Raw genomic sequence first — 14731 nt, forward strand, 5'->3', positions numbered from 1 at the left:
GTAGCTTAACCTAGGAAAGAGGCTCCCATCAGGACCACAGTCTTTAAGAGATCAGTCATATCTAATAGGAGGTGCTCAGGCTTTTCATAGGCCTACAGAATGGTGGGAGCCACAGAACGGTTATGGGATCATAGGGACTGGTGGAAAGGCTGTGGTCTTGGACCAGACTGTGTAGATGTTCATACATTGAGAGCTGAGAAAACGCAGAAGCGCTCTCAATTGAACACATAGGATTATTATTTGTATTATGATTATTATTATTAACACACCAGCTCTCTCGTTCCTTTGTGATGACTATAAATGTAATGTTATAATGGTAAAAAGCAGAGAATATTGAGCGTGTTTTTATACTAGCTACACACAGTAGGTGATGAGACCACTGAGAGACTTGAAATGACCTCCCCTTAATTAGTAGAATCTCTGGGCTCTAATGGATGTTATGTGTGTGTGTGGTGTGTGTTCTCTGGAGGCAGTGGGTCTGACAGCACAGCACTGATTCTGTGGATATGTCTGCAACGTACAAGGACTAAATCATGAAAGGCACTCCCAAGGCATTGACCGTTATCGCAAAAGACGCATCCATCACAGCCAAACCCATTGTTTCTCTATTCTCTGTGTAGCACACAACATCCATATAGTAAATATTATGACCTCCAATCCTTTGAATAGCCACCCTGGGCCTGAGTTTCTATATTTCTTCATCTGAAATTAAATCAAAGGATGGTTGATATTGGTGTCGGTACTGTACATTAGGTTGTTAAAGGGCTGAGATTGGAGTATTCTTCATTTGATTTCCATTTTCTCCAATTTAGAATTACATTGATTGCTAATAGATGGGCTTGTGCCATACTGTCCTCTCCCAGAATAGATTACACAAAGAACTCTTACCTTTTATACTTTCTAATCATTCTGATCCACCGGATGTACAGTAGCTGTCAACATAAACATTTAATTTACATGTATTTATTTATTTTGCACTAACTCTCTTGCACTGACTCTACCCACACACTCACACATACTTACACTGACATCCCAACACACACATACACACACACACACACACACACACACACACACACACACACACACTACATACGCCCACACAGACATAACATGTGCACACATGCATAATGACGCCACACACACACACACACTTTCACACTCACCACATACGCTGCTGCTACAGTCTATTATATATCCTGTTGCCTAGTCACTTTACCCCTACCTATATGTACATCCCATGCACATCGACTCAGTACTGGTACTCCCTGTATATAGCCATGTTATTTTTACTTGCTTTGTTATTCGTTATTCACTGTGTGTTTATTCCTCGTGTCACTATTTCAATGTTTTTTTTTTTTTTTTATCTTTAACTCTGCATTGTTGGAAAAGGACCCGTAAGCATTTCACCATTAGTCTAGACCTGTTGTTTACGAAGCATGTGACAAATACAATTTCATTTGATTTGATACACAAGCTAATGGACTTTTATGGAATTATGGAATTGTATTTCCTGCATTTGGGGGAAATTGCAAGTTGCTGAAATGTTGCCAGGGGAACCACACGCACTGGGCTCTCAAACATTCAACCTGTGAATGTCAAAGCTATTTCAAGTGGATATTTGTCATTTTTAAGTGTTTCTTCTGTGCTTTGGATTTCCCCCAATGTGAAAAATAAAACTGGCACCCATTTATATCCAGTTGAGAAGTTAATGATCACGACCTCTCATTATTCAAGACTTTCAGTCATGCAGTGCTTGAAAGGTAATTCCAAGTTAATTCATGTATGTATCATCCCTCATTCCATCTAGCAAATAGCATTCCATGAAGTGGCTGCTTGGCACTATGATTCTGGTACCAAGAACAGAGTTTGAACACTCACTGAAAAGGTAATTGAAGATTAGCACTTCAATAGTGTTGTTTGCTAAATCAAGGAGAAGTCTTACTAAAATGTATTAGTAGATCCCATACTGATAGGATGTACATTATACTGTAGAGTTCCATAACACGCAAACAATCTCACTGGATTTCTTCCAGAGACTGGCAAACACTGTAAACCCCCTGGATTAGATTCTCTCAGTAACATGAGTAGAAGGTCAAGGTTAGAATGAACAAAGTTGCCCAGGTATCCCAAACTCTCTTTATTACTCTGCCAGGTTTAGCTGGGGAACCGCAACTGCATATTGGAGTCATAATGCAAAATAAATCTAGTTACATTTTTTTTCCTCCCTCAAATAATAACCTCGGTCTCCGAACGCTAATTGAAAAACAACCCTGGAAATCTTCAAACTGTCATATCTGAACTCTTGCCTGAGAGAACAATGGGAGAAGTTGGACTAACATTTTCCCAATGGCAGAGGTGAAGCTTTAGCCTTTGTTTTCTTTAAGCAGAGTCTTGGTGCTTAACGGAAGCCATGACAAATAAGGAAAGAAAGAAAAAAAGAAAAGAAAGAAAGAAAGAAAGAACTGATAGAAAAAAAAAGAATCTGTGTTAACCAGTCTGTCAGCCATGAAATTACACAAGTCAGCTCGTCACAGTGCCTCAGCCTAGACCCTTAATTTGATATAATTAACCCTGCATCTCTCCTAGCCCTTTGGCTCTCAGTCATGACCAGCAGCTGAGAGTAGAAATTATAGTGTTTCTTCTCCTTCACTTTCCCACTTCCTGTCTACAAGTGGTGATACATTTTCGTCTTATTCACTGATGAGTTGGTTCTCTGTAACCCACTTTCTTGGTTGAGTCACACTCACTCACTTGTGTGAGTACTTCTCACTCACTTGTGACTGATTTCATTATGCATAATGAAGTGTCATGAACCTGTTGATCTGACACTGTTGAGTCTTTATGCTGATGAAAGAAAGACTTAGTGGCCAAAATGTGTCCTTCTGACTGCTGTTATGGATTACAACAAAATAAGTTACCATGTTACAGTAGTGGTGCATGGGTAAAATCACTGAGGAAGCCAAAATGCTTGCTCGCTAGCCTAACTTCCATTTGTGGGCAACGTTAGCTAGTTAACATTAGCCTTATACATCTAGCTACATATTGAACTTCCATCCTCTCAGGCCAGGGGCACAACAGTGTATGAATTAATGGTTGGATCAGAATCGCCGTTATAATCATTGGCCAGTACGGAGAATTAAGTAAACCACAAGTCCAAATCCCTATTTCCATCCATGGCTAATTTAGGAAAGGGCCAATTTTAGCTAGCTGGCTAGCTAGTCACTGGAGGACAACAACACAAGGAGATGCAACAATTCAAGTTTTTCTGTAAATGACGTATGCTCTCAATGGGATTTGATAGGAGTGACGCCAAATCCAAGCTGCCTTCCCTTGACACTTTTTTTTTGGTGTGCCAGGCCAATTCACAGTTGAGCTCGCTCAGCTTAGCTCAATGCTGATTGGCAAAACAATTTGTGAAGGGAGGCCAGATGCATACTGGCTTCCCTTGCCTTCAACGCTACGGGTGGCAACAATGTCATACTCGTTTGGACCAGACAGCATCAGATAGATGGCCCACACGTAGAGAGACAGAGGGGCGCTGTTTCGCTCTCTCGGATGCATTCTCCTGTGAGATACATTTAGCCTCTTATGAATTGAAGGAAAATTATGAAACACAGAGAGACGAAAGATAAAACATATTTTTTGGGGGGGTAAATGTTTTTGAGAAGCTTGGCTTCCCTTGGCATCCTTGAATAAACGCCACTGCCATGTTATTTAGGGATTGCTGTCTTCATTCGTTTCAAGCAGCACTAGGCCTGCAGGAGATAATAACAAAAACCTGTATCACTTTACCATAGAGTAGACTAAATATCAGAATTGATTTGAGACATATAGGCCATGCTATGATGTTAAGACTATTGTTATTTCTGACCCTTACTATTTTTGGATTAATGCATCCTGATAGAAGATCAGTATCATAATATCTGTATTTCATATCCTGCTCTGTTGTGGTGTTTGTATTCAAGTCACAGCGAGGCTGCAGTCTAGCTCACTCTGCTATAATTTCAAGGACATCACCTCACAGGGGAGCCTTGGGGGAGGCACAGAGATCTGTCACTACTAGGATCACAAGACAGGGATTCATTTGTGAGTAAAAAAATTTTTTTCATTAGAGTCCTGTACTACAAAACAAGTCAATGTAAAACATAATGACAACACATAAGAAAAACATTTAAGATATATGCATCATTTGTTTGTGGCTACAACATATTGGGGGAATAATACCAAATTGATTGGCAATAAAGACGCATGTCTGTCTAATTGTATTGGCTGTCTCGCGCAGAATTCTGTTTCTGCTCTCCTGCAGAAGTAATGTTGAAGGTATGCAGAAACACAAATTAATTATACCAAACGTCATGGCATTTTGGTCCAATTGCTTGAAAGAGTTATCAAGTCTTCTAATTTAAACTAGATATGCTGGATCTGGAGAGTGACAGGAAAATTATAGAACTTCAAGGTGAAAGTATTGCCAGAATATGAATTAGACTATAGTGAAAAGTTGATCATGATTGTATAACATACCGTATTTCAGAAAATAAATTATATCAATGTATGAATGAATCTCACGGAACCCAGGAGGTGACATTGACTGAGATTTTCCGTAGAATCCAAAGGCCCTGCAAACAAATTGCCCAACATGCCAAACATGTATATTTAAGCGTTAAGGCCCGAGGGGGTGTGGTATATGGCCAATATACCACAAACTCCCGAGGCAATCAGCATTCAGGGCTCGAACCACCCAGTTTATAATATACAGTATACACTTGGTATACAAAACATTAGGAACACCTGCTCTTTCCATGACATAGACTGACCAGGTGAATCCAGGTGAAAGCTATGATCACTTATTGATGTCACCTGTTAAATCTACTTAAATCAGTGTAGATGAAGGAAAGGAGACAGGTTAAAGAAGGATTTTTAAGCCTTGAGACAATTGAGACATGGATTGTGTATGTGTGCCTTTCAGATGGTGAATGGGCAAGACATAATATTTCAGTGCCTTTGAACGGAGTATGGTAGTAGGTGCCAGGTGCACCGGTTTGAGTGTGTCAACAACTGTAATGCTGCTGGATTTTCTATGCTCAACAGTTTCCTGTGTGTATCAAGAATGGTCCACCACCCAAAGGACATCCAGCCAACGACAGGCAAGTGGTCGAAAACGGGTCATTGATGAAAGAGGACAAAGGAGGCTGACACGAATTGTGCAGAGCAACAGACGGGCTACAGTTAGTCCAGTACAACATTGTTGCCAAAAGACCCATAAAAGAATGCACAATTCATCATACCTTGACACGAAGGGGGTATGGCAGCCGACGACCTTACAGAGTTCCACTTATTTTCAACAAAAACACTGAACACTGGAGATTTGGAAAAACATCAGGAATGGTCCACCACCCAAAGGACATCCAGCCAACTTGACAACTGTGGGAAGCATTGGAGTAAACACTGGCCAGCATCTCTGTGGAACACCTTCAACACCAAATTGAGGCTGTTCTGATGGCAAAAGGGGGTGCAACTCAATATTAGGAAGGTGTTCCTAATGTTTTGTACACTCAATTTATATTTTATATGTAAATATGATAGCCTGCCTGCTGCCTGCTTCAGTCTGACCCAATAATAATAACCAAATACATGTAGTATTCTTTCTGAAATGTAGATGACAAAAATAGAAGGCTGTCTGGGACTGCCTTACCAAACTACATTGACAAGAAAGTCCCCATCCCTCCACAGCCACCACGAGGCAAGCGCTCAAACAGAGAGTAAGAGGCGAAGCGAGAGGTTTTAGTCTAGCCAAAATCTGTCCAAAATAAGCCCAATGCGTTTCTATTTATTTTGCGCCTTCCCGTCCTTGGGACAAGGACTCCCATTGTCAGGGCGGAGACATTATCATCTCGTCATTATATACAGCTCTCTGGCTCAGCTATCCACCCATAAACAAGCTGACAGCAGAATCCAGCTGATCACTGACAGGACAGCAAGGGCACGAACAGCTCGAAACCAGAGGCAGCGCGCGCATGGACACGGATGTATTGTTGGCAACATTACGCAGCACAATAGTGGTGGAAAGCACTGAACAGAGTCGATAGTAGGTGAATTATAACTCATTTGCCTTACAAGTGTGTGTCCACATACCTAAAGGTCATTTTAAAACCTTATTCTACACACCACATTTTTTTATTTTCATCAGAGTCGATTCTGTAGCCTACCTTTCCCTTTCGACGGGATTCCAGACATCATCAACGGTATTCCAGAACCGCCAGCATCAGACAGACTTCTCTTCACAGGGACAGTTGAAGAAGTCACGACGAAGACAGGAAAAACACTGAAATATGTAGCCAACTGGGATATTTAAAGCTGGACACGAGCGTAAAAACTTCCTCAACGCAACACGAAGCCGTTCTTTCAGTTTTTTTGTCCAAGAGGAGAGAAAATGATTCCACCCGCTAACATCATGCAGGAGGAGAGTTTGGTCAAGAACGAGCGCGAGCAGCACGAGACACCTCAATCACCAGCGCCCAGCACTAGTCGACAGGAGACAAAGGTAGTGTACCCAAGAAGGTCGTTTTTAGGTGATGCACCCATTCCATGAAATAATAGATCGTGGAATGGTCTTAAATAGATAAAGAGGATGCATGAATGCCTCTCAATCTGGACATGTATTTGACAAATTTAGCCTGTTCAATTAATTATATATTTTGTATATTTTAAATGGCTCATATATTGGACATGGTCATACTTCGCTCATGCCCCATGGTGGAAACAAAAACATATTCACACTGTATATGGCACCGGAGGGGATGGCTGCCGTTTTATGAACTCTTAACCAACGGTGCTATTTTGTGTGTTTTTTCAAAATGTTTGTAACTTATTTTGTACATAATGTTGCTGCTACCGTCTCTTATGACTGAAAAGAGCTTCTGGACATCAGAACAGCAATTACTCACCTTGAACTGGACAAATAATTTTTCTTTAATGAGTCGGACAAGAGGGATTTGCTCCAGACACCTGACAGGGCCCTCATCCCCGTCATTTGCAGTAGAAAGAAAAGTAGGTATCGCGGAAGGAGATCGGGGTGCTTGGTAAGGAGCCAGCGATGAGTGGCTAATCTGCCTTTGCCATCGATACTATTGGCCAATTTACAATCACTTGATAATAAAGTGGACGAACTACAGGCACGAATATCTCATAATAGGCTGTAGACCACACTATCTACCAAGAGAGTTTTCATCTATATTCTTCGTAGCTGTCTATTTACCACCACAAACCGATGCTGGCACTAAGAGGGCACTCAATGAACTGTATATGGCCATAAGCAAACAGGAAAACGCTCATACAGAGGCGGCACTCCTAGTGGGCTGGGACTTTAATGCAGGGAAACTTAAATCAGTTTTACCTCATTTCTACCAGCATGTTAAATGTGCAACCAGAGGGAAAATACTCTAAACCACATTTACTCCACACACAGAGACACGTACAAAGCTCTCCCTCGTCCTCCATTTGGCAAATCTGACCATAATTCTATCCTCCTGATTCCTGCTTACAAGCAAAAACAGGAAGCACCAGTGACTCGGTCAATAAAAAAGTGGTCAGATGAAGCAGATGCTAAGCTACAGGACTGTTTTGCTAGCACAGACTGGAATATGTTCTTCCGATGGCATTGAGGAGTACACCACATCAGTCACTGGCTTCATTAATAACTGCATCGATGACGTCGTCCCCACAGTGAGTGTACGTACATACCCCAACCAGAAGCCATGGATTACAGGCAACATCCGCACTGAGCTAAAGGGTAGAGCTGCCGCTTTCAAGGAGCAGGACTCTAACCCGGAAGCTTATAAGAAATCCCGCTATGCCCTCAGACGAACCATCAAACAGGCAAAGCGTCAATGCAGGACTAAGATCGAATCGTACTAACCGGCTCCGACGCTCGTCGGATGTGGCAGGGCTTGCAAACTGTTACAGACTACAAAGGGAACCACAGCCACGAGCTGCCCAGTGACACGAGCCTACCAGAAGAGCTAAATTACTCCTATGCTCGCTTCGAGGCAAGTAACACTGAAACATGCATGAGAGCATCAGCTGTTCCGGACAACTGTGTGATCACGCTCTCCGTAGCCGATGTGAGTAAGACCTTTAAACAGGTCAACATTCACAAGGCCGCAGGGCCAGACGGATTAACAGGATGTGTACTCCGAGCATGCACTGACCAACTGGCAAGTGTCTTCACTGACATTTTCAACCTCTCCCTGTCTGAGTCTGTAATACCAACATGTTTCAAGCAGAACACCATAGTCCCTGTGCCCAAGAACACTAAGGTAACCTGCCTAAATGACTACCGACCCGTAGCACTCACGTCTGTAGCCATGAAGTGCTTTGAAAGGCTGGTCATGGCTCACATCAACACCATTATCCCAGAAACCCTAGACCCACTCCAATTTGCATACCGTCCCAACAGATCCACAGATGATGCAATCTCTATTGCGCTCCACACTGCCCTTTCACACCTGGACAAAAGGAACACCTATGTGAGAATGCTATTCATTGACTACAGCTCAGCGTTCAACACCATAGTGCCCTCAAAGCTCATCACTAAGCTAAGGACCCTGGGACTAAACACCTACCTCTGCAACTTGATCCTGAACTTCCTGACGGGCCGCCCCCAGGTGGTAAGGGTAGGTAACAACACATCCGCCACGCTGATCCTCAACACGGGGGACCCTCAGGGGTGCATGCTCAGTCCCCTCCTGTACTCCCTGTTCACGCATGACTGCATGGCAAGGCATGACTCCAACACCATCATTAAGTTTGCCGATGACACAACAGTGGTATGCCTGATCACCGACAACGACGAGACAGCCTATAGGGAGGAGGTCAGAGACCTGGCCATGTGGTGCCAGGACAACAACCTCTCCCTCAACGTGATCAAGACAAAGAAGATGATTGTGGACTACAGGAAAAAGAAGAGGACCGAGCACGCCCCCATTCTCATCGAGGCTGTAGTGGAGCAGGTTGAGAGCTTCAAGTTCCTTGGTGTCCACATCACCAACAAACTAACATGGTCCAAGCACACCAAGACAGTCGTGAAGAGGGCACGACAAAACCTATTCCCCCTAAGGAGACTGAAAAGATTTGTCGTGGGTCCTCAGATCCTCAAAAGGTTCACAGCTGCACTATCGAGAGCATCCTGACTGGTTGCATCACTGCCTGGATTGGCAACTGCTCGTCCTCCGACCGCAAGGCACTACAGAGGGTAGTACATACGGCCCAGTACATCACTGGGGCCAAGCTTCCTGCCATCCAGGACCTCTATACCAGGCGGTGTCAGAGGAAGGCCCTCAAAATTGTCAAAGACTCCAGCCACCCTAGTCATAGACTGTTCTCTCTGCTACCGCACGGCAAGCGGTACCGGAGCGCCAAGTCTAGGTCCAAGAGGCTTCTAAACAGCTTCTACCCCCAAGCCATAAGACTCCTGAACATCTAATCAAATGGCTACCCAGACTATTTGCATTGCCCCCTCTTTTTCACTGCTGCTGCGCTCTGTTTATCATCTATGCATAGTCACTTTAATAACTCTACCTACATGTACATATTACCTCAATTACCTCGACTAACTGGTACCCCCTGTATATAGCCTCGATATTGTTATATTTACTGCTGCTCTTTAATTATTTGTTACAATATAAAATTATACGAAATTATTTTTTTTTTGTGATTTCTTTGGGGGGTATTCTTTCATAAAACTGCATTGTTGGTTAAGGGCTTGTAAGTAAGCATTTCACTGTAAGGTCTACAGCTGTTGTATTTGGCGCATGTGACAAATAACATTTGATTTGATTTATATTCCACCCATTCATACATATTTAATGTATTCAGTGATGTATTCCAAAAATGTTAATTAAAACTTCTGTCCCATAATAGGCATTCTTGAAGTAGAGTTATATGATTGACAAATTAAGCCTATACTCTGAAATGCTATTCTAGGCAACTATGTTGCAATATACAGTGGGGGAAAAAAGTATTTAGTCAGCCACCAATTGTGCAAGTTCTCCCACTTAAAAAGATGAGAGAGGCCTGTAATTTTCATCATAGGTACACGTCAACTATGACAGACAAATTGAGAGAAAAAAATCCAGAAAATCCCATTGTAGGATTTTTAATGAATTTATTTGCAAATTATGGTGGAAAATAAGTATTTGGTCACCTACAAACAAGCAAGATTTCTGGCTCTCACAGACCTGTAACTTCTTCTTTAAGAGGCTCCTCTGTCCTCCACTCGTTACCTGTATTAATGGCACCTGTTTGAACTTGTTATCAGTATAAAATACACCTGTCCACAACCTCAAACAGTCACACTCCAAACTCCACTATGGCCAAGACCAAAGAGCTGTCAAAGGACACCAGAAACAAAATTGTAGACCTGCACCAGGCTGGGAAGACTGAATCTGCAATAGGTAAGCAGCTTGGTTTGAAGAAATCAACTGTGGGAGCAATTATTAGGAAATGGAAGACATACAAGACCACTGATAATCTCCCTCGATCTGGGGCTCCACGCAAGATCTCACCCTGTGGGGTCAAAAAGATCACAAGAACGGTGAGCAAAAATCCCAGAACCACACGGGGGGACCTAGTGAATGACCTGCAGAGAGCTGGGACCAAAGTAACAAAGCCTACCATCAGTAACACACTACGCCACCAGGGACTCAAATCCTGCATTGCCAGACGTGTCCCCCTGCTTAAGCCAGTACATGTCCAGGCCCGTCTGAAGTTTGCTAGAGTGCATTTGGATGATCCAGAAGAGGATTGGGAGAATGTCATATGGTCAGATGAAACCAAAATAGAACTTTTTGGTAAAAACTCAACTCGTCGTGTTTGGAGGACAAAGAATGCTGAGTTGCATCCAAAGAACACCATACCTACTGTGGAGCATGGGGGTGGAAACATCATGCTTTGGGGCTGTTTTTCTGCAAAGGGACCAGGACGACTGATCCGTGTAAAGGAAAGAATGAATGGGGCCATGTATCGTGAGATTTTGAGTGAAAACCTCCTTCCATCAGCAAGGGCATTGAAGATGAAACGTGGCTGGGTCTTTCAGCATGACAATGATCCCAAACACACCGCCCGGGCAACAAAGGAGTGGCTTCGTAAGAAGCATTTCAAGGTCCTGGAGTGGCCTAGCCAGTCTCCAGATCTCAACCCCATAGAAAATCTTTGGAGGGAGTTGAAGGTCCGTGTTGCCCAGCGACAGCCCCAAAACATCACTGCTCTAGAGGAGATCTGCATGGAGGAATGGGCCAAAATACCAGCAACAGTGTGTGAAAACCTTGTGAAGACTTACAGAAAACGTTTGACCTGTGTCATTGCCAACAAAGGGTATATAACAAAGTATTGAGAAACTTTTGTTATTGACCAAATACTTATTTTCCACCATGATTTGCAAATAAATTCATAAAAAATCCTACAATGTGATTTTCTGGATTTTTTTTTCTCATTTTGTCTGTCATAGTTGACGTGTACCTATGATGAAAATTACAGGCCTCTCTCATCTTTTTAAGTGGGAGAACTTGCACAATTGGTGGCTGACTAAATACTTTTTTTCCCCACTGTAGCTCAATATCCTATCATAACAACATTGTTTGTTCCTGAGTTCATTAAGTCTGAATTGAGTTCTTCCACTTATTGTTTTCAGCCAATAATATAAATGTATGACATTCAACCTTGCCAATGAAAGTACAGTATCATAAACAGCTTAATATTTATGAATAGGACAGACAGATGGACCCTAAAAGTTATGGGGGTTGCAACATGTGGGAACTACAGGAGTGTTCCAGCGTTGCAATTGGCATTTTGTCTACAGATGTAAGATCTTAATTTAAGCCAGTTTGCTACAGCAGGAAAATAGTCATGCAACAGCAGGGAAATAACCATGCAGCAACAGGAAATGGTTAACTATTTTGTGGATTACAATTAATGAAGTAATTATAAGGTTGATACATTTTTCGTTAGGGCAAATCAAGTCTGAAATTTCAAAGTGGAATTTACAAACTTTAGAAGACTTTTAAAAACTCATACACTACATGTTTGCATTTCCTGCTCTGCAGGAATATTCTCAGCAACAATAGAGTGATCAAATTAAGACTCTACATCTGTAGTTTTGTAGTCCACACCCATTTATCTGGGTCACCTGTAACCCTGAGTAAGTACTTCAATTAGATGTAAAATACTGGACCAGTCACCATCACTATGGTTATAGATTTTAAAGCAGTTACGCTCCCTTCCTGTCCCAAATCTCTCAGGCTTAAGCGGGACACTTTAGACACGCTTCTGGGTTTTCGTAAATGACGGTCTCAAGTTGAGAAAACCATTTCAGTTTTTCCATTTCCTTTCCATGGCAGCCAGTTGCTCCAGCGATGGTAAAATCAGAACTCTTTCCCTTTCATTGTTACATTACTGTAGCACTCCCCATCCCTACACATCAGTAAATGTGGTCACTAGACTGTGCTGTTTGAAGGGATTCTTGGCAGGTATCCTGGCATAGTTAGCAGCTGTGGGCAAGCAACTGTACTACTTGCTTCCTGGTGTCTCAGTTGGGATGCTATGGTTGGGTTCCTTTGAGAGAGGTGCATGACTGTGAGTATGTTGATTGCTTTCTAAATGGATAATGAGCTATTTGGCCAGGTGTCATGACACTCTTTAATAATCAGAAATGATACCTGCTCCCAGAATGCCATTGATACGCTAGGGCATTCAACTCTTACCCTACGAGGTCCGGAGCCTGATGGTTCTCTTTTCTACCTGATAATTAATGGTACCCACCTGGTGTCCCGGGTCTAAATCAGTCCCTGATTAGAGGGGAACAATAAGCCCGTCGGCTTCGAGGTCTAGAGTTGAGTTTGAGGGTTCTAGGGCATTCTAGAAGGTCAGAGTAGTGCATGCAACCATACCTCAACGTGTGATTCAATGCACATGGCACAGACTGTTGATTTCACTCAAAATGCATAATAAACCATTTGTAATACATGTTCATAACGTTGCAGAGAAAAAAGCTAGGCTACTTCTTTAAAGACACTATATAGGGACTCTTTCATTCGTTTCTGTTACGAACCTGGCTTTAAACGTCTAGGGTGGATGGACAAGAGACCTGTAACATAATTCATGCAAATTAGTATCGTGACATGAAACAGTGAGAACAAAAACTACACGACAACCATAAACTACCGTCAAACATAAAAGGTTTATTTTTGAACACACGGTAAAGGTTTGGGAAAAAGGGCTGAGCAGGACCCAAGAAATGAAACAATAGTGTAAAAATAACCTAAACTGATCTTGCCTGCCTCAAGAACCGCTAAGCTACTGCTAATCATACAAAAATACAGTGGGTGGTCCGCTCAAGTCTAACTAGTGTTTTTAGACAGTTTTCTTCCTACGGGTAATGTATGCCCAAGGGCAACTTGCTTAAATTCCCCTTTTCCCAGAAACACACAACAAAGTTACCAAACAGAGTAACCAGCAAATGAGTGAGTACACAAAACACCACAGTATCCATACTCACATACGGAAAATAGTCTTCTCTCAACAAACACAACTGACTGGCTTTTAAACAATGGGATGTGTGATTGACAAACCAGAAACAGGTGGTGCAATGCAGAGGAATGTCCACTGATTGGTCCACCTCAGCAATCAGCAGACACCCCAACGACCACCAATCAGGAACATACAGGACACCTGTGATTAGGGCAGAAGGAGAGGAAAAACACAAAAAGACACAGGATACCTGTATCCGTAACACTCCCACCCTTAAAAGAGCAAACCACAATGGTTTGCGACACACGTACCATCACAACACCCAAAATTCAACGATCAACAGCATCCTGACGGGATAACAAAAAACCTAGTTCTAACACGAGACAAAGAATCTGCCAACACATTATCCGACCCCTTTTTGTGGTGGATCTCCAAATTATAATTTTGCACTACAGGTGCCCAACGCATAAGGCGTTGGTTTTGGTTGTACATCCGGTGGAGAAAAACTAAGGGGTTATGGTCAGTATACACTATCACTGGTAATGCACTGGAACCAACATAAACTTCAAAGTACTGCAGAGCTAACAACAAAGCTAGAGCTTCTTGTTCAATGGTGGAATAGTTTGTCTGACACTTGTTAAATTGCTGTGAAAAATAGCAGACAGGATGGTCCACTCCACTCTGGTCCTGCTGCAGTAGAACAGCACCTCTGGCACTTGCATCTACCTCCAGTTTAAACGGTCGTTCAAAATCTGGCGCAGCAAGAACAGGAGTACTACATAAGAGTGCTTTAGCAGTGTTGAAAGCAGTACGACAATCTTCAGATCATACAAATTTTCTCGCCGGACTGAGCAAATCCGTTAATGGAGCAACTACCGCAGAGAATTTTTTACAGAAACTACGGTAGAAGCCAACCATCCCTAAAAAGCGGCGTAGCTCTCTTCTGGTGGTAGGTGCGGGAAATGCATTTATAGCTGAGACCTTGGCATCTACAGGGCGCACCTGACCAAGGCCGACCTGTTTACCAAGATAAGTAACAGTGGCCTTCCCAAACTCGCACTTTGCTAAGTTCAGGGTTAGAGAAGCGGCTGCTAGACGTTCACACACTACCCTTAGAGTGTTAACATGATCAGACCACTCAGTTGAATAAATTACCAGATCATCAAGGTAAGCACTACAATTAGGAACTCCAGCCAATACTGTGTTA

The 14731-nt window shown here is 42.6% G+C and overlaps 1 protein-coding gene across 1 annotated transcript in view; it reads left to right on the top strand.

Moving 5' to 3' along the window:
* The first annotated feature begins 5981 nt into the window (after positions 1-5981).
* Positions 5982-14731, top strand: part of LOC121545115 (SH3 and cysteine-rich domain-containing protein-like) — a 57324-nt gene continuing 48574 nt past the window's right edge. The window contains exon 1 of the mRNA XM_041855515.1: positions 5982-6544. Within this exon, the coding sequence (XP_041711449.1) occupies positions 6434-6544 (111 nt within the window). The 5' untranslated portion in view covers positions 5982-6433. The remainder of the gene's footprint in view (positions 6545-14731) is intronic.

The sequence above is a fragment of the Coregonus clupeaformis genome, chromosome 29 (genome assembly GCF_020615455.1).
Source record: "Coregonus clupeaformis isolate EN_2021a chromosome 29, ASM2061545v1, whole genome shotgun sequence".
Lineage (NCBI taxonomy): Eukaryota > Metazoa > Chordata > Actinopteri > Salmoniformes > Salmonidae > Coregonus > Coregonus clupeaformis.